The following is a 19,634-nucleotide window of genomic DNA, read 5'->3' as shown; positions in this document are numbered from 1 at the left end:
TGCAAGATTGACATCTATTTAAACCACAGCTTCAGACTGAACCAGGTTTTAAACAGCTTGCAATGAATATTTTTACCATTCAAAATATTCAGATCATTAAAAATAAACGTTATAATGCATTTAAAATAATTAATAAGACTTTAGCACTTAAAGCAATTAAATGTTTTTAATTAATATAAACTATTAGGTTCGGTGGACATATTTTCCAAGCTAATTGTTGTGAAACTGTTAATAGTCCTTTAATGCATGGCTTCAGGCAGAATTGATTTCTACCTACCTTGTGCTGACTCTACAAGGAAAGGTATCCATAGACATGTAGTGTGGGGAATTTTGTTTTACTTTTCATTCTCTGCTTTGAAAATTTCTGGACAATGATCAACAGTCCAGTTCCTTGAAGAAAATAAATCTTTGAAACTTCTTTCTACGTGAAAAAGGATCTGATACTTTCCTGGCATATATGACGAATAAACTCTTCATGGGTTTCCATCTGGGTACAGGTATTGATTAACTGACATTTCAATGACAAACTCTGCCACCTTCATCAGGGATGATGCCTGGGCACGTCTAGTCCAGTGGCGTTTATACTCCTGTCATCTGTCGCTCCCAATTGGTAACTACTCAACCCATCAGATTTCTGCTGGTGGGACAGGTGGGACATGGGAAACCTTATTGGATGAGGACTAACCAATCAGTTGGGACGGATGACGGGAGTATAAATACCACTGGACTAGCCACGTTCAGGCATCATCCCTGATGAAGATGGCAGAGTTTGTCATTGAAACGTTGATTAAAATCAATACTTGTACTTGGCTGGAGGTCTTAGAAGAGTTTATTCTTTCTACATGTTAACAATTACACACATGAACAAGAGGCATATTTTGACCCATAGTAGATATTTTTTCTCATATTTACATAAAACCATGAAACAATTTCAAATTACTTTTTTTTCTGATTTATTTTTCTTTGCACACTTTACTTGTACTATTTTGAAAATGTTGAAGTGTTCTCTTCGTTTGTCTGGCAATTGCCTTTTCCAGGTGGGAACCTGATCATGAAATGGCCTTCTGTGTTTGAATGTTCACATGTTCTATTTAAACAAAACAATAGCCTAACATGCAGTCAGCTATATTCATAAGTCCTATCGTTCGTTATTAGACTGAGAACTCACCGGTTTCACAGAAAATTTGTGAGTTCCATTCTCTCATCAAAAATCTTTAGCTCTTTTCCATTAACCTCTTTGTTATTTGTGTCTGTTTCTAAACTGTTCAACTGTAAATGCTTCTTTCATCCAATTACCTGGAAGGTAATTAGAGTTACTCACAGTAATGCAGTATATTCATCTGCCATTATATTGGTCCTACTTGCAATGGTAATGATGCTGCGATCACTTGCACTGCCTCAGATTTTGTGTGGGATATCTGCAGATTTTCCTGTATAATGACACCTATTTTACGTGTGTGAGTTGAAAAGTTATTAGAGGTCGCCTTCACAAGAAATTAGCTGTTGAACCTGCTTGGTCAATGCTGGCACTACTGCTTTACTCAATTTTTCTTCCCACTCTGCTGCTTCTCTCTCTAAGCACCTACCTTCTGGTTCTTTCTTCTGCTTAAATAAATTTCTAAACATGTTTTTTCATTATGGAAGTTAAAAGAAAATGGCTCTGGCTAATATTCCTATAAAATGTAATAATTTGTTTCCTAAGGAAAAAGTGCAGTGTTAGTTTTCAAGAACCCTGTGTTCCCTGTATGTACCTTGAAGATTCTGCTTTTAAAATGTTTACTTTATTGGATCCAATTAGATATCTGTTTGCTGGTAACCAATGTTGCTTCTCAATAATCTATTGAAGGATTATGATTGAGTTGAAATCTAGTTAAAACTCTCTCAGCAATTTTTTGTACTGTTTTGAATTTTGTGTAGGATAACTGCTGATTTCCTACATAATGAATCTTATTGGGTGTGTGCCTGTGTATTTGCAAGATATTAGAGGTGACTATAATAAGAAACAGCACCCGTAAAGGATCAAAACTTTCGGGATTAACTATCAGAGGAGAAAATTAGAGATATTCCTTGAAGCTTGATGTCCAGAGAGTTACCCTACCATCATAAACACTGCCAGTAGAAGAGAAAGATGGCCCGTGTGATTGAGTTATGTCTGCTAATATGTATTCATTTATGTTTTCCGATTATTATTCTTTTCAATGAATCATTCAAGTTTTTGGATACTTTGCAGCACACCCAAAATCCTGGAGGAATTCAGGAAATCGGGCAGCATCTATAGAGCGAAATAAACAGTTGACTTTTTGGGCCAAGACCCTTCATCAGGACTGGCAAGGAAGGGGGCAAAAGCCAGAATAAAAAGATGGAGGGAGGGGAATGTGTACAAACTGGCAGGTGATAGGTGAGACCAGGTGTGAGGGAAAGGTGGGTGGGGGAGAAGGGATGAAGATAAAGCTGGGAGGGGATGGGAGGAAGAGTTAAAGGACTGAAGAAGGGAATCTAATAGGAAAGGACAGTGGATTATGGAAGAAAGGGAAGGAGGAGTTAATCAGAGGGAAGTGATGGGTTGGTGAGGAGAAGAGAAAGTTTGGGAGGGCACCCAGAATGGGGAATAGAAAAGGAGTGAAGTTGGGGGAGGGGGCGTGCCTGGAGAGAAATTATTGGAATTTAGAGAAATTGATTTTCTTGCCATCAGGGTGGAGGCTACTCAGATGGAAAATGAGGTGTTGTTGCACCTCCTACCTGAGTTTGGCCTCATCATGGCAATAGAAGAGGCCACGGACAGACAAGACAGAATGGCAAGTTGAATTTAAATAGTAAGCCACCAGGAAATTGTGCCCTTTGTGATGGCAGAGCAAAAGTGCTCAACAAAGTAGATCCCAGTCGGCCATCTAGGGGAAGCCTCACCAGAAGCTACGGATAAAGTAGGTGACTTTGACACACTTGCAAGCAATGTGTAGCTCACCTGGAAGGACTGTTTGGATCCCTGAATGGTTGTGAGGGAGGAGGTGTAAGGGCAGGTGTAGCACATGTCATGCTTGTCATGATTTTTACCATCTGCAGAATCCCTTGTGTTTATCTTCTGAATACATTGATACTATCAGTGTATTTTTCTTTTCATTATATGTGTGATTTTTTTTATTATTAGTCGTCGTTGATTTCTGTATTTCTTCATGTATGAACTACCATTTTTGAGTTTTCCATTTGACAGTTTTGTATGGTCTTGAAAGGATTTTTTTTTTGTGACCTGGGCCTCCATTCTGACTTAACTGGTTAGTTGTATATATGCAGTATTTTTTCAATTAATTATGAATTAATGCGAATGTCAAATAGATACAAATTAATACAACCTTTAATTGTTGTTTATCAGGTAATCAATATTGTAGAAATGTAGGATATGTCCCAGATTTTTTTTACTAGAAATCATCTTGCTACTATTTTGATTTTAATTAACTAACTGTATTGTGTTTATCCAATGTTAAATTAATGGACTATAATATTTCATAAAACATTGCACGCAAAAGCACGAAGTGGCCATTCAGTGCTGCATGTACTATGATTTGATTTTTTTTCAATTAGTCCAATTCCCTCTGTATATTCCTTTCTAACAAAGAAGGGAAATTACCATTTGGTATTCTTAAATATTTTATTAAAGCAACATACACACAAAATGCTGGAGGAACTGGACAGGTCAGGCAGCATCTATGGAAATGAATAAACAGTTGACATCTTGGCCCAAAACATTGACTGTTTATTCATTTCCATCGATGTTGTCTGACCTGCTGAATAGGATTTTGTGTGTGTTGCTTTGGATTTCTATCATCTGCAGACTTCCTCGTGTTTACAATATTATTAAGTCTAGTTTTATCATTGCTCCAGCTCGTGGATTCATAGTCACTATTAAAATGCTGCATAAATTTCTAGTTTGAGGTGTCTGGTCATTACCCTTTTGACAACTTCCTTATTGGTGACAAACATTCCAGGTGTTGAATCTTACCATCAAAATGTCCTTTCATTAATTGTCCCTGCTTGAAAGGAAATAACCCAAATCTATTCTGTGCCTTCATGTAATTGAAGTCTTTACTCCAGGACCTCCTTCCCATGAAGCTCCTCTCTGTCCAATACATCCTGAAATACAGTGTCCAAAATGGCACAGATCTCCAGTTTGGGATTTTGTCGTATTTTTCAAACTAGTACCTTCCTTCCTTTTCTCCTTGTGGTTTATAAAACCTTGGAGAAACACAAACACACACACACACACTTTATTTTAAATGAAATGTGAAATTGCGAATTACTTAACTCCTATGAACAGCAAAACATTGGAAATTAATTCGAATTTCATAACCATCTAGTTAAGTTTATTTTAAGTTTGAAGAATTAAAAATAGCTATTGGAGATCTGCATCCTATCCTTGATGGCACTTGCACTCATTCCCAGAATCCATTGTCCAATTGCCAGCTCATTCAGTGACATTATTACAGTTGAACAAGGTGCGTACGAAATCTTGTCACGTAGATTGAGAGAGAAATTGCACCGAAGAATGTTGCCCAGATTCTACACAGCATTTTAATCAATTTGATACTGAACTGCATATTTGAATAGAGGACAGAGTGCTGGGCAGTAGTCAATTCTAAAGAGGAATGAGTTAAGTAGCGAGATTTTTTGAACCTAATTCCAGACCTTAGGGTCTTGGCAACAGAAACATGACTGTTAATTGTGATGTGAATAAATTTGAGGATGCATGAGAAGCCAGAATTTGGATGAACATGGGTATCTGTGATTGGGGATTGCATAATTAGAGGGCCATGTCCATGGGAGGTTTTATAAATGAGAAAGAGTTCATCAGGAACCATGGGTCATAATCAAGCACAGGAGTAAATGGCAAACTAGTCTAAAATGAGTTGGGGGTACTAGCATCAAGTTTAAGGAGGATATGCCATATTTGTTAAATCTGGGGGCATGATCTGTGGATGAGAGTGCCAGCAGCAAACCATTTTGAGGAAGTAGCAAAGTTTGCAAACTAGCATTAGATACGCTTTTAAAGATGGTGTTTCACACTTTTAAAGAAGTTCAAATATGATAACTTTGTTAACAATTTGGTTCAGTTTTTGATCATTGTCAGGAAAAATGGCAGCTGAAGAAAATTTTGATATGGAAGGAGACTTGATGTGGTATTAATTAGTCACAATGGAAAGGTCCAGACACTGTTTCCTTTTGAGGTGAGGTTATTTTAAACAATATTATAGGTCAAAAAAGCTTGAGTAATACTAATTGTCCTCAATATCCACAAGGAAATAGATACAGCATATTTAGATGTTGCAAAGGTGGATGTGTTGTTGGCCAAACCAAAGGTTACAAAGTAGACAGAAAATTCATTGCTTCGTATTTTCTGGCCAACACTGGCTGAATGAAGTGGCTTCAAAGGAGAAAGTCTTTTCTGTATCGGCAAAGACAGTATCTGGATTAACATAGAAATGGATTAACAAGATCACATTCAATTGAATAGCAAAGATGACTTTGATTGTACGAGGGGTGATTGCTAAGTTCGTGGCCTAAGGTAGAAGGAGTCAATTTTGGAAATCCTAGCACATTTATTTTTCCTACATTTGCACACTTAGTCCAGCAGTCATGGAGCATATGGATCCCTTCTTTGTAGAAGTCGGTGTCTTGGACCTCCAGAAGTGTTCCACAGCAGGGGTGGTTGATAAGTTCGTGGCCTAAGGTAGAAAGAGATGAGTTACTAACTTCAAACTTTCTGCATTTTCACTCAGAGTTGAACTGCACGTGCATGTAACAAGAGCTGTATAACTCATCTCCTTCTGCTTTAGGCCACAAACTTATCAATCACCCCTGTTGTGGACCAATTCTACAAAGAAGGGATCCGTATGCTCCACGACTGCTGGACTAAGTGTGTACATGTAGGAGGGGACTATGTTGAAAAATAAATGTGCTAGGTTTTCTAAAATTGACGACTCCTACCTTAGGCCACGAACTTATCAATCACTCCTACATTGGTATGGACAAAACCCTGTTTTGGGAAGATTAAAGAAAGGAATGGTAGATTAACTGGGCACATATTTGGATGATTACACTTCGTTCAATGACCTTGAAGAGGAAAGGATGCTTGAAGATAACTCGAGCAATGGTTCTGTTGTTTTTGAAGGGTAATAGTATGCAATTGTTGAGTGAAGTTTTGGAGAAACACTGCCTGAAGGAAGAGAATCATTAACCATATCAGTTCATATAAAGTCAACAGGAAAAGAATCATTCACCCTGATTTTATTGAGTATACCACTCCTGGTACCCCCCAGCTTGTGCCCACTCTCCCTCCCATGTGGATTTCCTAGGGCCACATTTTCCATTTGTGATCCTGTTGTTTCACTCAACTTGTACAGATATTGTGGTCATCCCATGGGGCTGAACAGGCCAAAAATAGTGATTCAAAAGCATATCTATTTCAAAAGAAGCATTAAGATAATTTAGACTACTAGTAGTAAAAAGAGGAAAAATAAACCATTCACCTTTACTTGCCCTTGAATTAAGGCCGGTAATCCCATTCAAATAAATGATACTTATGCCTGTTCTCTCTGTCATAATGTTATGTTCAACACCTGCATTCAATGCTATGTTGTCTCTGTCATAACGTTATGTTCAACACCTGTATGCAACGCGTACTATGGTGGAATGGGAGATCAGATATGTTTAAATTTAATCTCCACCTTTTCTCTAAACTGAAAGCATACATATTAATCTGCATGTGTTAGAAACCAGTTAACCCTCCAATGGCCCACAGTTGGGGATTCTTTATGGAATTGTTAATCACGGATAAGTATTATCCAACCTAAACACTGCAATAATTTGGATTTTAAGACCTGTGCAACATTGTTTAGGCTCACATGTTATGTAAACTGATGGCTTTGAGTGGCATTACAGAGTATTCTGCAGAATGAGAGTTCCGTGTTTTGAGTTTTGGTTTCTGAATCAGATTGAGAATTGGTGCCCAGATACTGGTTAAAGGTTTGTTTGAATCCATTCAGTTGGTGGTTTCTCATTGACTAGAGATAACCCTGTTGGTTAATACTGTTAAGATCTTTAGAAGTTATTTTCTGGGACTTGGTCAGCATCTCGTCTCAGAAACAGGAAAATGGACCTCAACATTCTTGGCACTACCAATTGCTGTTAAATGTATTGACTCTACATAACTGAAAAAAAGAAAATCCTTTTTGCTCTCTTATAAGGTCACAGACCATTTTTATTGATTGGTTGAAAGCAGTCAAACTGCAAAGAAAATTTACCAAAATTTCAAGGGAAATCTAAAGCACTGCAGATATCAGCAAGATGGAGGAAATAACTAGATTAACTTCTGGAGGATTGTTGATAATTATTGTGATGACAGTATATGCAATATTGTGATTACTTCATCATACTTAATAGATTCTAGCATAAACTACTGATTGAATGGATTTTTCCCAGACACCTTTCATGACATAATGTTGCTCTGGGGAGGTGTTCCCGTTATTGTAATGCAATATATTCCTCTTATGTTTGGAACAGATCAAATCTAATGTACCTTTGATCAACATGATTCACAGAATGGTAACGAAAGTCACACCAAGATTTCGACCCTATCTCCAAGTAAGGCTGCTTGTTCCAGCTGTAAATTAAGAAAAAATCATGCAGCTCTTCCATCAACAGCTTGCTTTCTACCATGGATTTATATTCAATGTTTAGAAATCAGTGTGTCCTGTTTCTAAGTGATTTGGTCATTTCTGTGAAATTAAAATATTGCTTTCAAAGATTGATCTTCCATTTCAGGCTACAAACTGGGTTTACTTTGTAATGTTCGAGACTTTGTTAAACTTTAATTGTGCTCATACTTACTTTGTGAGAATGAGTGATTTCATTAAAGGGGCATCGTAGATGGGGGGAAAATTGGCAAAACTCTTCTGATTCTAGAAGTATACTTCAACCATGGAAATTGAATTGAAATGCAACATTGTATCTCCTGTGACTTCATCAGGATGAACCTAATTTGCAGTTTTTGCACATGCATGTATCAACTCAAACTTGCTCATGCCGACATGCTCACACTTGCATCATTTGATGAACTTTGCCATAAGACATTGCCCCTTTAAGGAAGACGTTTTAAGCAACGTGGCATGCTTCCCATGGCAAGATGTAGCATTTTAACGTGTGCCATAACAGTTTTGTTTCTTCAGTTTTACATATGCTACTTCAGCACAAAGATGCAGTGGTATGAAATTAAGATTAATTCTGTTAGGTAGTCTTATTTCTTACAACTATTTATATTAATTAAGTTGGACGAATCTGGATGCCGTGTAAAGATGTTTGCAGGTGTCAAGTTAATTGGAGGCTAGTTTTGGTAGATGGCTTTAATAATGTGAAGAGACAGAGTGCATACAGTGTTATTCTACCAAATTGAATGTTATTTGGGGACAGAAGTATGGATTCATTTTAATGCAGTTTGAGGTTAAACACACACACACTAGCAAAATTTAAACATTATCAAGGTAAGATGTTCATTATGTGGGAGGGACTGGTTTCATAATTGCCACATATTTATTATTGCTACTTATGTCAATTTAAAGATTTCCATTGTTAAATTTTCGTCACATTATGGTCTATAGTTTTATAAATTCATTAAATTTCCAAACTATTCCTCTCCTGACAAAATCAGATCATACCGAGCTTTGGATGCCCAGTTACCAGTGTTGTACAGGTCCTGCTCACGTAGATTAGAAGTGGTCAGAAATAACAAATAAACACTTGTAGAGCTATACATGCAAAATGCTGGAGGAACTCAGCAGATCAGGCGGCATCTATGGAAAAGAGTAAACAGTGGACATTTCGGGCTGAGGTCCTTCACCTGTCCTGATGGAGACTTCTCGGCCCGAAACATCATCTGTTCACTCTTTTCCTTAGGGGCTGCTGGGCCTACAGAGTTCCTCCAGCACTTTGAGTGTATTACTTTGATTTCCAGCATCTGCAGATGCTCTCTTGTTGGTGACTTGCAGATCCGTCTTTTGCGGTCTTACCTGGGGCATTGGCAAGCTTGATAATAGATGATGCCTGTGGATGGCCAAGGGCAAATCAAACAGGTGCACCTTTTCTGAGCTTTGTTTTTTTTTGCAAATGGTCACGGGCATGTACTTTCTAGCACAAGTCGTCGGGAGTTGATCAAGAGTGGGGACCTTGGTTAGTTCTTAATCTGCCTCCGACTCTTAACCTCTTACATTACATCAGCTTCAAGACCAATTGCGGCAATCCCACCGTTATCCCATGCACTGCTTCATTGTGTGGCGAATATTTTGGTCTAATACTGAAAGGCTAATAATAATTATTTAGGAAGTACTTGCTTGTGGAGTGGTTACTTTCTAAATATTGGTTAAACACTTTATGGTTCACTTGTTATTTATTTTGCTGGCAATACTCCTTCGGTATTCTGCTCGCTCATTTACAATTCCTTCCTTTCGCTACACTTTTCCTTGCTCCCTGAATACAAATCAGGTTTATTATCACTGAGAAATCTGCTAAGTAAAGAGCACCTCCCACATGGAGTTTTATCTATTTAGTATAAGATGACTTTAGCATTAAAACACATTCTAAGTTCGCCATTGCTGCTCTACTATTTCATTGCCTGCTTTTATCCTTTTTTTCATCTTGTGCCAGGTGACAGGGCAAGAACCAGTTAGACGTGCTGTGAAGCCAGTTAAAATTGCAGAAAGCAACGCTGACGTGAGTCTACATTCACCCTCCAGTTCCTTTCATAGAGGTAGAGGCTACTCAGTATTATGTGCTATTGAATTGTAGACTTTAAATGCAGGTAGGCTATATGCGGGGATTTCACAAGCTGACCTAATCTTCTCTGGAACTCTGTTGGGCCAGTGCAAGAAGAGTGGTTGTGCAGCCTTTTCTCTTCACCTGAGGTGATGACAATGGGTGAGATGAAATTGGGAAGTTTAAGCCAATAACAAGATCCTTGGGTATTTTAATATTGCATTCAATGGTAGATTTAACATTAGTGAGCTTCAACCAAATGCAATTGTAATTAGTGTTGGAAAAACGAAAGAAAACTGCCAATGCTGGAGTATGAATAAGATCATAAAATGCTGGAAAACTCAGCATATCAACAGGTACGTTGGAGCTTTCTGTAACTGTGCAGGAGGCCACAAACCGATTAGAGTGGCATAGATAATTAAAGAGGCGGGTCACTCCTGCGGACTGAACTCTGCCACTCTACAAAGTAGTCAGTGAATCTGCTTTTTTTTTCCACTGCAGAGGAGAGAATGTACTTTGGAGAAACCCAATACAGACTGGCTGGCCACATTGCCCTATTACATTAAGGCCCAATGTCAGTTTTTAAAAAAAAAAACAGCAGTTCATCTGTCTGGGCACTTTGCAGCCCTCCTGACTCTATTGATTTCTCAAACTTCAGGTAACTTGCTTCTTTCTGTCTGTATCAGAACTGGCCATTTTTGACAGTCATCCATCTGAATTTTGGCTCAGTTTTTCTCTCCCCACTCGTTTTATCTGTCCTGTTAGTCATGTACCATAACCCTGCTATTAACAACACTTAACACAGACAAAGAAGTGACTTCTGATTCTGTCACATGAATTAATTTAATCTCTTAGCAATATTTCCTTTGTTCTACTCATCCCTACCCCATCTTCTCTGCAACTGGAAGTTCATATGGTTTCTTTCATCTGAAATGGAAAACTAAGAGGTCTTGAGCCTGAAATGTTGACTTCCTTTTTTCTCAAGTTCTGAATCTCCCTCCGCAGATTTGACCTGATCTGAGTATTTCCATTATTCTCAATTTTTATTTTTGATTTCCAGCATTTGCAGTTTTTGGATTTTTTGATTGTAATTTGAAAGTTGTTTTCTTTTCAGATTTCCAGTTTTTTCTATATTTATTTTATTACTGTTCACTTTTTGCTTTTATAATATTTTGTCATCTCAACAACTGGTACAGACTCGAGCACTAAGTAGGCAAAAAGACCATAAGACATTGGAGCAGAATTAGGCCACTCAACCTACCATGTCTGCTCTGCCATTCCATCGTGTCTGATTTATTATTCCTTTCAACTGCCTTGTCCCGGTAACCTTTGACACACTTATTCTTCAAGAACCTATCAATCTCCACTTTAAATATACCCAATGAGTTGGTCTCCACAGCCACCTGTGGCAATGAATTCCACAGATTCACCACCTGCTGGCTGAAGAAATTCCTCCTCATCTCTGTTCTAAAAAGACTTCCTTGTATTTTGAGGCTGGCTTCACAGCTCCTAATTGTTCATCTCATTCTTGTGTGCAAAATGTGCCAGTTAACTGGAATAATTTTCATTAATACTGTTGTATTTAATTTTACAGATTGTTAAGTGTTCCACTGTTTCTAATCCCATCGGAAATAATGTCAAAAAAGTATCCATTTTCTAGTACTGTTTCATTAATATTCATTCTTTCTGCTTCCAGGCTAAGTTGACTAGGCTTTGTGAACGAGACAAAAGTCTTCAAGATCTGGAAGCAAAAGTTCGTCAGCTGAAGATAGATAAGGTATTCCTCAAAGAGCCGAGAAAAAGCATATAAAATATGAAATAGTAAGCAGGATTGGTCTGAACAGCATCTTGAGTTTGCTTTTGTCATTCAACTAAATTGCATTGAAGTCTATCAACAACTTCCCATGTTTTCCCAAAGTACTTTTACTAAGCACAATCATGGTTTTGAGTGGTCCTCAATGGAGAATTCCTATCCTTTTTCAGGAAGAGGGTGGGCTATGGATGTAAAATGATTGACAAGGAGGAGAATGAACAGTCTCTTTGCATATTGGTCTGAAATATATTTTACTGCCTTCCATTTGTATCTGTGGAACGTATTTTTGGATTTTCAGCCCGGGTGAATAGGTTCGAGCATATACTACATTAAAAATTTGACTTGAGAATATTGACCCATTCGATTAGTCTCTCTGCAATGTGGGAAATGGTGCAGCTTTGTTTATAATGCTCTGCAACAGGGCATTATACCACTGCAATTTGCCTATCGCCACAGTAGGTCTACAGAGGATGCAATCTCATTGGTTCTTTGTGTGGCCTTGGATCACCTAGACAATACTAATACTTATGTCAGGCTGCTGTTTATTGACTACGGCTTAGAGTTTAATACAATCATTCCTACAGTTCTGATCAAGAAGCTCCAAAACCTGGGTGACTGTCCCTCCATCTACAACTGGATCTTTTACTCTCTCACAAGAAAACCACAGTCTGTGTGGAACAGAAATAATATCTCCAACTTGCTGATAATTAACAGTGGTGCACCTTAAGGAAGCTGCTTACCCCACTGCTGTACTCGCTCTACACCTGTGACTGGGTGGCAAGGCACAGTTCAAATGCCATCTGTAAATTTGTTGACAACACAACTACTGTTGGCAAAATTTTCAGATGGTGATGAGGAGGCGTACAGTGCAAGATACATCAGCTAGCTGAATGTTGTCACAGTGACAACCTTGCACTCAACACCACTGGGACCAAAGAATTGATTGCGGACTTCAGAAAGGGAAAGACAAGGGAACTCACAGCAGTCTCATAGAGGCATCAGTAGTGGAAAGATGAGGAATTTCAAGTTCCTGAGTGTCAACATCTTTGAGGATCTCTCTTGGACCCAACATATCAATGCAGTTACAAAGAATGTCTGACAACTGCATTAGGAGTTTGAGATTTAGTATGTCACCAAAGACACTCACAAACTTCTATAGATGTACTGTGGAGAGCTTCCAAACTAGCTGCATCATTGTCTGGAATTGGGGGGGGGGGGGGGGGCGGTGGCACAGGTTAAAATAAGCTGCAGAAAGTTGAAAACGGAGTCAGCTCTATCATGAGCACAAGACTCCCCAGCATCCAAGAGGACTCAGAAAGGCAGCATCCATCATTAAGGACCACCATCACCTAAGGAAATGACGCTGCCTTCTCATTGCTACCATCTGGATGGAGCTACAGAAATATTCATTACCATGGTCACTACCTTACTACTTATTTAAGTTAACCATATATAGAAATAAATAAAATAATAAAAACTGTGTGTGCATATTTTTTCAGTTTTTATTATGATGCATTACAATGTACTGCTACTGCATAACAACAAATTTCTTGACATACACCATTGTTTTAAACCTGATTCTAAGGCTACGAATAGCAGCAGTTTATCAAGTACTCTCAGACTCTGTTCATTAAGAGCCTCCAGTTAACTTTTAAAATTCTTCATTATTCCTTTTCACATATTGAGCAGGTGTGTTAGGGTCTGTGCCATTCTCAGATCAAGCCACTGAACACTGTACATTCTTCGCTCATTGCAGAGCGATAGGCCTTTTCTCTGCAATTACTCTCATTGTGGATTGGTTGGATGGAGGAGGGTGAAAGCAGAGGCTAGGGGAACAGTCACTCCTGGTAGCCGAGTGAGATTTGTGGAGGAGGTAATTGGAAGAATCATCAGGTGCTGCAGTTTGCATTACAGATCTGGGAGAATGATTGGGAGGTTTGGGAGAAATGAGTGGGGGGGGGTAACGATGCAGGTGAGTTTCCAATGAGTTCTAGGGGAGGATGTGGCAGAGGTTACTGGGAATAACCTGTGAGAGGGCTGGGTGGTAATGCAAAGTGCCTTGGAGGACAGTGAAGTCCGGATGGGAGTAGGTTGTAAGGTGACTGTTGAAAAGTTAATTTTAGTCAATTAACTGGATCTGTGGTATAATTTTGGTGAGTTACAGAGTCACTGTGATAAATGTTACTAGGATGGCTTATCAGATGATGCCACAGATTCTCTCTTTTCCCAGAAGTGTGAACTAAAACATATCCCTAATGTCTCTGCTCAATGGTGTGAGAAAGAACACACAAGCAGAAATTTTCTTGAAGAGTTGGGAAAGAGGTTTATATTTTTGGCATAATTTGTGCGATACCTTTATTTTTCTCTTCAACAGTTATTGAGTAAGACTGATAGTGGAACCTGAATGTCAATGGTTGGAATCCAAGCAAATGGAATCTGCTTCAGAAAGGGATTAAATACACTCATGAATCACCTGTTGGATGACAGACCAATAGTTGGTTCCTTTCTGTCAAAACCTTCACGAACTCCCACAGACCCCCGATGACCCTGTGATTTCCATCTCTGAGGCTGACATGAGAGCATGCTTCATGAGTGTGAACCCAAGGAAAGCTTCTGGCCCAGAAGGGGTACTGGCTGACTATTAACAACCTGTGCTGATCAACCGGCTGGATTGTTTACCGATATCTTTAACCTGGCACTTCAGCAGTCTGAGGTACTGACCTGCTTTAAGAAGAACGTGGTAACCTGTCTCAATGATTATCTTTCAGTAGCACTTACAACCACTTTGGTGAAGTGCTTTAAGCAGTTGGTGATGAAACATATCAACTCCTGCCTGAGAAGTGACTTGTATCCACTCCAATTTGCCTACTATCTCAACAGGTCAACAGTAGATATTCTTCACTCAACCCTGGAACATAAGCACAGTGAAAATGTAAACATGGGGATGTTCTTCATTGACTACAGCTCTGTGTTCAATACTATCATAACCGCAAAACAAATCAATAAGCTTCAAGTCCTTGGTTTCAATATCTCCTTGTGAAACTGGATCCTTAATTTCCTTACTTGCAGACCCCAATCAGTTCAGATTAGGAATATCTTCTCCTCCGCAATCTCTTTTTAGCTCAAGAGCACCACAAGACTGTGTGCTTAGGCCCCTACTCTACTCGTTTCATACTCGTGTAACTGTGATGCTAAGCACTGCTCCAATGCCATATTTAAATTTGCTGATGACACCACATTCATTGGCTAAGTCAGAGGTAGTGATGAATCAGCAATATAAGAGGGCGATTGAAAATCCAGCTGACTGGTGCCACAACAACAACAACCTCTCACTCAATGTCAGCAAGACCAAGGAGCTGTTTATTGCCTTCAGGAGGAGGAAACAAAGTCCTCATCGAGGGATCAGGGGCAGAGAGGATCAGCAGCTTTAAATTTCTGGACACCATCATTTCAGGGGATCTATCCTGGGTCAGAAAGCACAGCAGTGCCTCTACTTTCTTTGAAATTTGCAAAGATTCAGCATGTCATCTGAAACCTTGATGTACTTTTATGGATGTGCTGTGGAGAGTATATTGTCGCATCACGGCCTGATATTGAAACAGCAATTCCCTGGAACAGAAAAGCCTACGAGAAGTAGCAGACATGGCCCAGTCCATCACGGGTAAAGCCCTCGCCGCCACTGAGCACATCTACACGGATTGCTGCCACAGGAAAGCAGCATCCATCATCAAGAATTCCCACCACCCAGGCCATGCTCTCTTCTCTGTGTCATCAGGAAGAAGGACAAGTGCCTTAGGACCTACGCCACCAGTTCAGGAACAATTACTACCCCTCAACCATCAGACTTTTGAATCAGAGGGGAAAACTTCACTCGACTTCACTCACCCCTTAATTGAACTGTTCTACAACCAATGGACTCACTTTCATGGACACTTCATCTCATGTTCTCAATATTTATTGCTTATTTTTTATTATTATTATTATTATTATTATTATTATTGTATTTGTACAGTTTGTTTCACATTGATTGTTCATCTGTCCTGTTGGGGCAGTCTTTCACTGCTTCTATTCTTTCAGTGTTTCTTGTATTCACTGTAAATGTCCACAAGAAAATGAAATGTATATGGTGGCATATATGTACTTGATAATAAATTTACTTTGAACTTTGAATTTCTGCTTAGTTTATTATTCAATAGTGACAACAGATGGGATCAGGTGACTTATGAATCCACAGAACGACACCCAAAATCTTTGGAAAATGCTAACTTCCATAAACAAGAGACTCTGCAGATGCTGAAAATACAGAATAACACCCAAAAAGTGCTGGAGGAACTCAGCAGGTCAGGCAGCATCTATGGAAAGGAATAAAGAGACAACATTTCAGGCTGAGACACTTCATTAGGACCCGTAACTTTGACAAGTTTACTATCTGGTAATTTTACTATCACCAGTCGTGTTCAATATGCGGAGCTGCATACTGTTTTGATGTTGTCTACAGATTGATCAGAACTTCCTCTGTAAATGTCCACATCTGATAAATATGACTTTTTTTGCGTTACCGTCTGGGCCATTTGTAATACTTATCACTGTATCTTTTTAAGCAGTAATTCCAATTCTCATGTTCTTATTTCACCAACTTTCTCTCCACTGGATGCCATTATCTTTTCCATTCTATTTTAGTGAACGAATGATTTGCTACTTCTGTATAGCTTTGAAATGTCCAGTTGTTGCTGTACCCTGTAGAGAAATCTAGGTCTTGAGGAATGTGGACAGAAGAACACCTTTCATTTCACATGAGAGTTAAAAGATCAGGACAGCTACAAAATTCTATTTTGTCTTGTCACCTCAGGATAAACTTGAATCGGTGTTGGAAGTAACTCACAGACAACTGGATCAGTATAAAGGACAACCAAACCACACCGAGAAAATAGCCTATCAGCAGCGGCTTTTGCAGGAGGACCTGGTTCAAATCCGAGCTGAAATTTCTAAAGTCTGCACAGTAAGTGCTTTTAATAAACTGTAAGGCACATTACTTGAATGTGTAATTTGTGTGTGTGTGTGGGTGTGGGGGAGCTGGGGAGTGCAGTCCAGCTACTGATATTCTAGTAAAAAGTTTAAAAGCACTTAAAGGGTTTTAAAACTTCAAAAACTTTAAAAAGTAAAAACCATGGGATGAGGTGGCCGCTTGAATTTGATGTTTTAACATGTGCGTGCAGAAATTTAGCAGTGTGCCACTTCAGCAAAGAATGTTCTCTCATTGCAGGTTAAACTTCATTTTGGTCTAAAGGCTCTTTTACAGTTGCTGAGGCAGGCGATTAGTAGCCAGGGAGAATAGAAACTTGTACAGAGTTTTGTCCTGATGCTTCTGTCTGCTGATTTCATTGTAAAATTCAGCAACATGAGGAGCGGACATGCTGGCTGTATTGTTTACTTGTAGTACATCTGCAGTCTTAATGAATGCTTAGTGTTACTGTTTGAGCCTTGTCACAAATTCATTTTTTATCCATTACAAATCAATTGAGGCCAAGACTATGAAACGATTTAATCCAGAAAAATGAGTTTCAGTTGTTAGTGTTGCAGGATCTGAGTGCTGAATTAATATTTGCTGAGGGATCAATTTAGTCTATTTGCTGTTTATACTCCTCAATCATGCAGCATCCATAGCAGCTTGTCTGTAATGGAAAGCACAGAGACTATCTTACTGGTCTCGCATCAATTCCACTGTGCATTGATTGTGAGGAATGGAGTGCAGGCACAACACTGTTCTGAACCATTGTGCTCAGCATTGATTTTATTTTTCTGTAAGTCAACACTTCAATGATTGCATTGGGTTACATAGAAACATAGAAAACCTACAGCACAATACAGGCCCACAAAGTTGTGCCAAACATGTCCCTACCTTAGAAATTACTAGACTTACCCATAGCCCTCTATTTTTCTAAGCTCCATGTACCTATCCAAAAGACCCTATCGTATCCGCCTCCACCACCGTTGCCGGCAGCCCATTTCATGCACTCACCACTCTCTGAGTAAAAAATTTACCCCTGACATCTCCTCTGTACCTACCCCCAAGCACCTTAAACCTGTGTCATCTTGTGGCAACCATTTCAGCCCTGGGAAAAAGCCTCTGCCTATCCACACGATCAGTGCCTCTCGTCATCTTATACACAAGATGATTGATCAATAAGTTAGCCTTTCTCTAAATTGTGAATATTGACAGTATTCTTTTTATGCATCAAGAATTTCTGAGAACTTGTAGTCTAAATTAGTAAATATTTTCAGTGAAACTTTCACCTTTTGGAATTAAAATTTCTGTACTTTTTGGGGAATGATTACATGACCGGCTCCATGGTGATAAACCTATTCATTGTGTTATAAACAGAACCAATTGAAACTGAAATTATAAGCATCATTTAAAGAGGAATTAAACTCAGAGGTCCTGTGTTTAATCTAGATTCCAAATACTGAAATTCACTGGATTTCAGAATCATGGGTTTAGAAAGGGAGAAATTGGTTTCTAAAGCCACAGACACAAAATGCCGGAGAAACTTAGCAGATCAGGGAGCATCTGTGGAAAAAAATAAAGTTGACATTTCGAGCCAAGACCCTTCATCAGGACTGGAAAGTAAGGGAGAAGATGCCAGAATAAGAAGGTGGGGAGAGGGGAAGTAGTACAAGCTAGAAGGTGATAGGTGAAGCCAGGTAGGTTGGGGGGTGGGGGTGAAATAAGAAGATGGGAGGTGATGGCTGGAAAAGGTAAAGGGCTGGAGAAGATGAAATCTGATAGGAGAGGAGAGTGGATCATTGGGAAAAAGGAAGAGGAGGAACACTTGGGGAAAGTGGTAGGCAGGTGAGGAGAAAAAGGTAAGGGGAGGGTTCGATTGGAGAAGAGGAAATGCGGAGGAGGAAAAAATTACTGGAAATTGGAGAACTCAAGGTTTATACTGTCAGACTGGAAGCTACTTGGATGGAATATGAAGGTTGTTTCTCCAACCTGGAATTGTCTCATCATGGCAGAAGAGCATGTTTGAATGAGAATGGGAATTTGAATTAAAATAGTTGGCCACCGGAAAATTATGCTAGGAAAGAAAATGAGAACTGTTTGATTGAATCATTAGATATTTGTGTGTGGCATACGTAATAGTGTTCAAAGTGCTCTGAAGGCTTCCGAGAGCCCTTCACTACTCAATTCAATGCACTTAAACCCTTCCCTTCTCCTCCCCTTAATTACACCATGAAATTAACTACTACTTGTGTTTTAGGAGCTGGAGAATACGTGGAAGGATTATGAACAAACAGAAAATGATGTGAATCAGCTCAAAGAGACGATTCTGGGACACATGAAGATGTTACCAAGCATCCAGGTGAACTGATTGTATTTGCTTTTTACTTAGATATTTAACTTGATATTACATGAAGGTCTGTATAATTTTGCAAAAGGGAGAGAAATTTTGTTTTAAAAATAATGATACTTTATACTTTATTGTCGCCAAACAATTGGTACTAGAACTTACAATCGTCACAGCGATATTTGATTCTGCGCTTCACACTCCCTGGATTACAAATATTAAATATTAAAAATAGTTAAAATTAGTAAATATTAAAAATGTAAATTATAAATCATAAATAGAAAATAGAAAAATGGGAAGTTAAGGTAGTGCAAAAAAACCGAGATGCAGGTCCGTATATTTGGAGGGTTACGGCCCAGATCCGGGTCAGGATCTATTCAGCAGTCTTATCACAGTTGGAAAGAAGCTGTTCCCAAATCTGACCATACGAGTCTTCAAGCTCCTGAGCCTTCTGCAGGAGGGAAGAGGGACAAAAAGTGTGTTGGCTGGGTGGGCCGTGTCCTTGATTATCCTGGCAGCACTGCTCCGACAGCGTGCGGTGTAAAGTGAGTCCAAGGATGAGTTGCTATGGTTTGCTTTTTAAGTGCACAGAGATTGCAGATAGTAATTGGAATGTTGTAACTTTGAGTTCTGGGGTAAAAAAAATGGAATTTAGAATAAATATCTTACTAGTCTGA

General features: G+C 39.0%; 1 protein-coding gene across 11 annotated transcripts in view; it reads left to right on the top strand.

Moving 5' to 3' along the window:
- Nucleotides 1-19,634, top strand: part of plekha7b (pleckstrin homology domain containing, family A member 7b) — a 423,431-nt gene that overhangs the window by 350,020 nt on the left and 53,777 nt on the right. For 10 of the 11 annotated variants that reach the window (XM_063061933.1, XM_063061932.1, XM_063061935.1 and 7 more), the window contains 4 exons: nt 9,688-9,753; nt 11,492-11,572; nt 16,458-16,607; nt 18,871-18,972. In XM_063061933.1, the coding sequence (XP_062918003.1) occupies nt 9,688-9,753; nt 11,492-11,572; nt 16,458-16,607; nt 18,871-18,972 (399 nt within the window). The remainder of the gene's footprint in view (nt 1-9,687; nt 9,754-11,491; nt 11,573-16,457; nt 16,608-18,870; nt 18,973-19,634) is intronic. The other variant, XM_063061934.1, reaches the window with a different exon arrangement.

This window comes from Mobula hypostoma, chromosome 11 (genome assembly GCF_963921235.1).
Source record: "Mobula hypostoma chromosome 11, sMobHyp1.1, whole genome shotgun sequence".
In the NCBI taxonomy this organism is placed as follows: domain Eukaryota; kingdom Metazoa; phylum Chordata; class Chondrichthyes; order Myliobatiformes; family Myliobatidae; genus Mobula; species Mobula hypostoma.
This window is presented reverse-complemented; position numbering and strand designations above follow the sequence as displayed.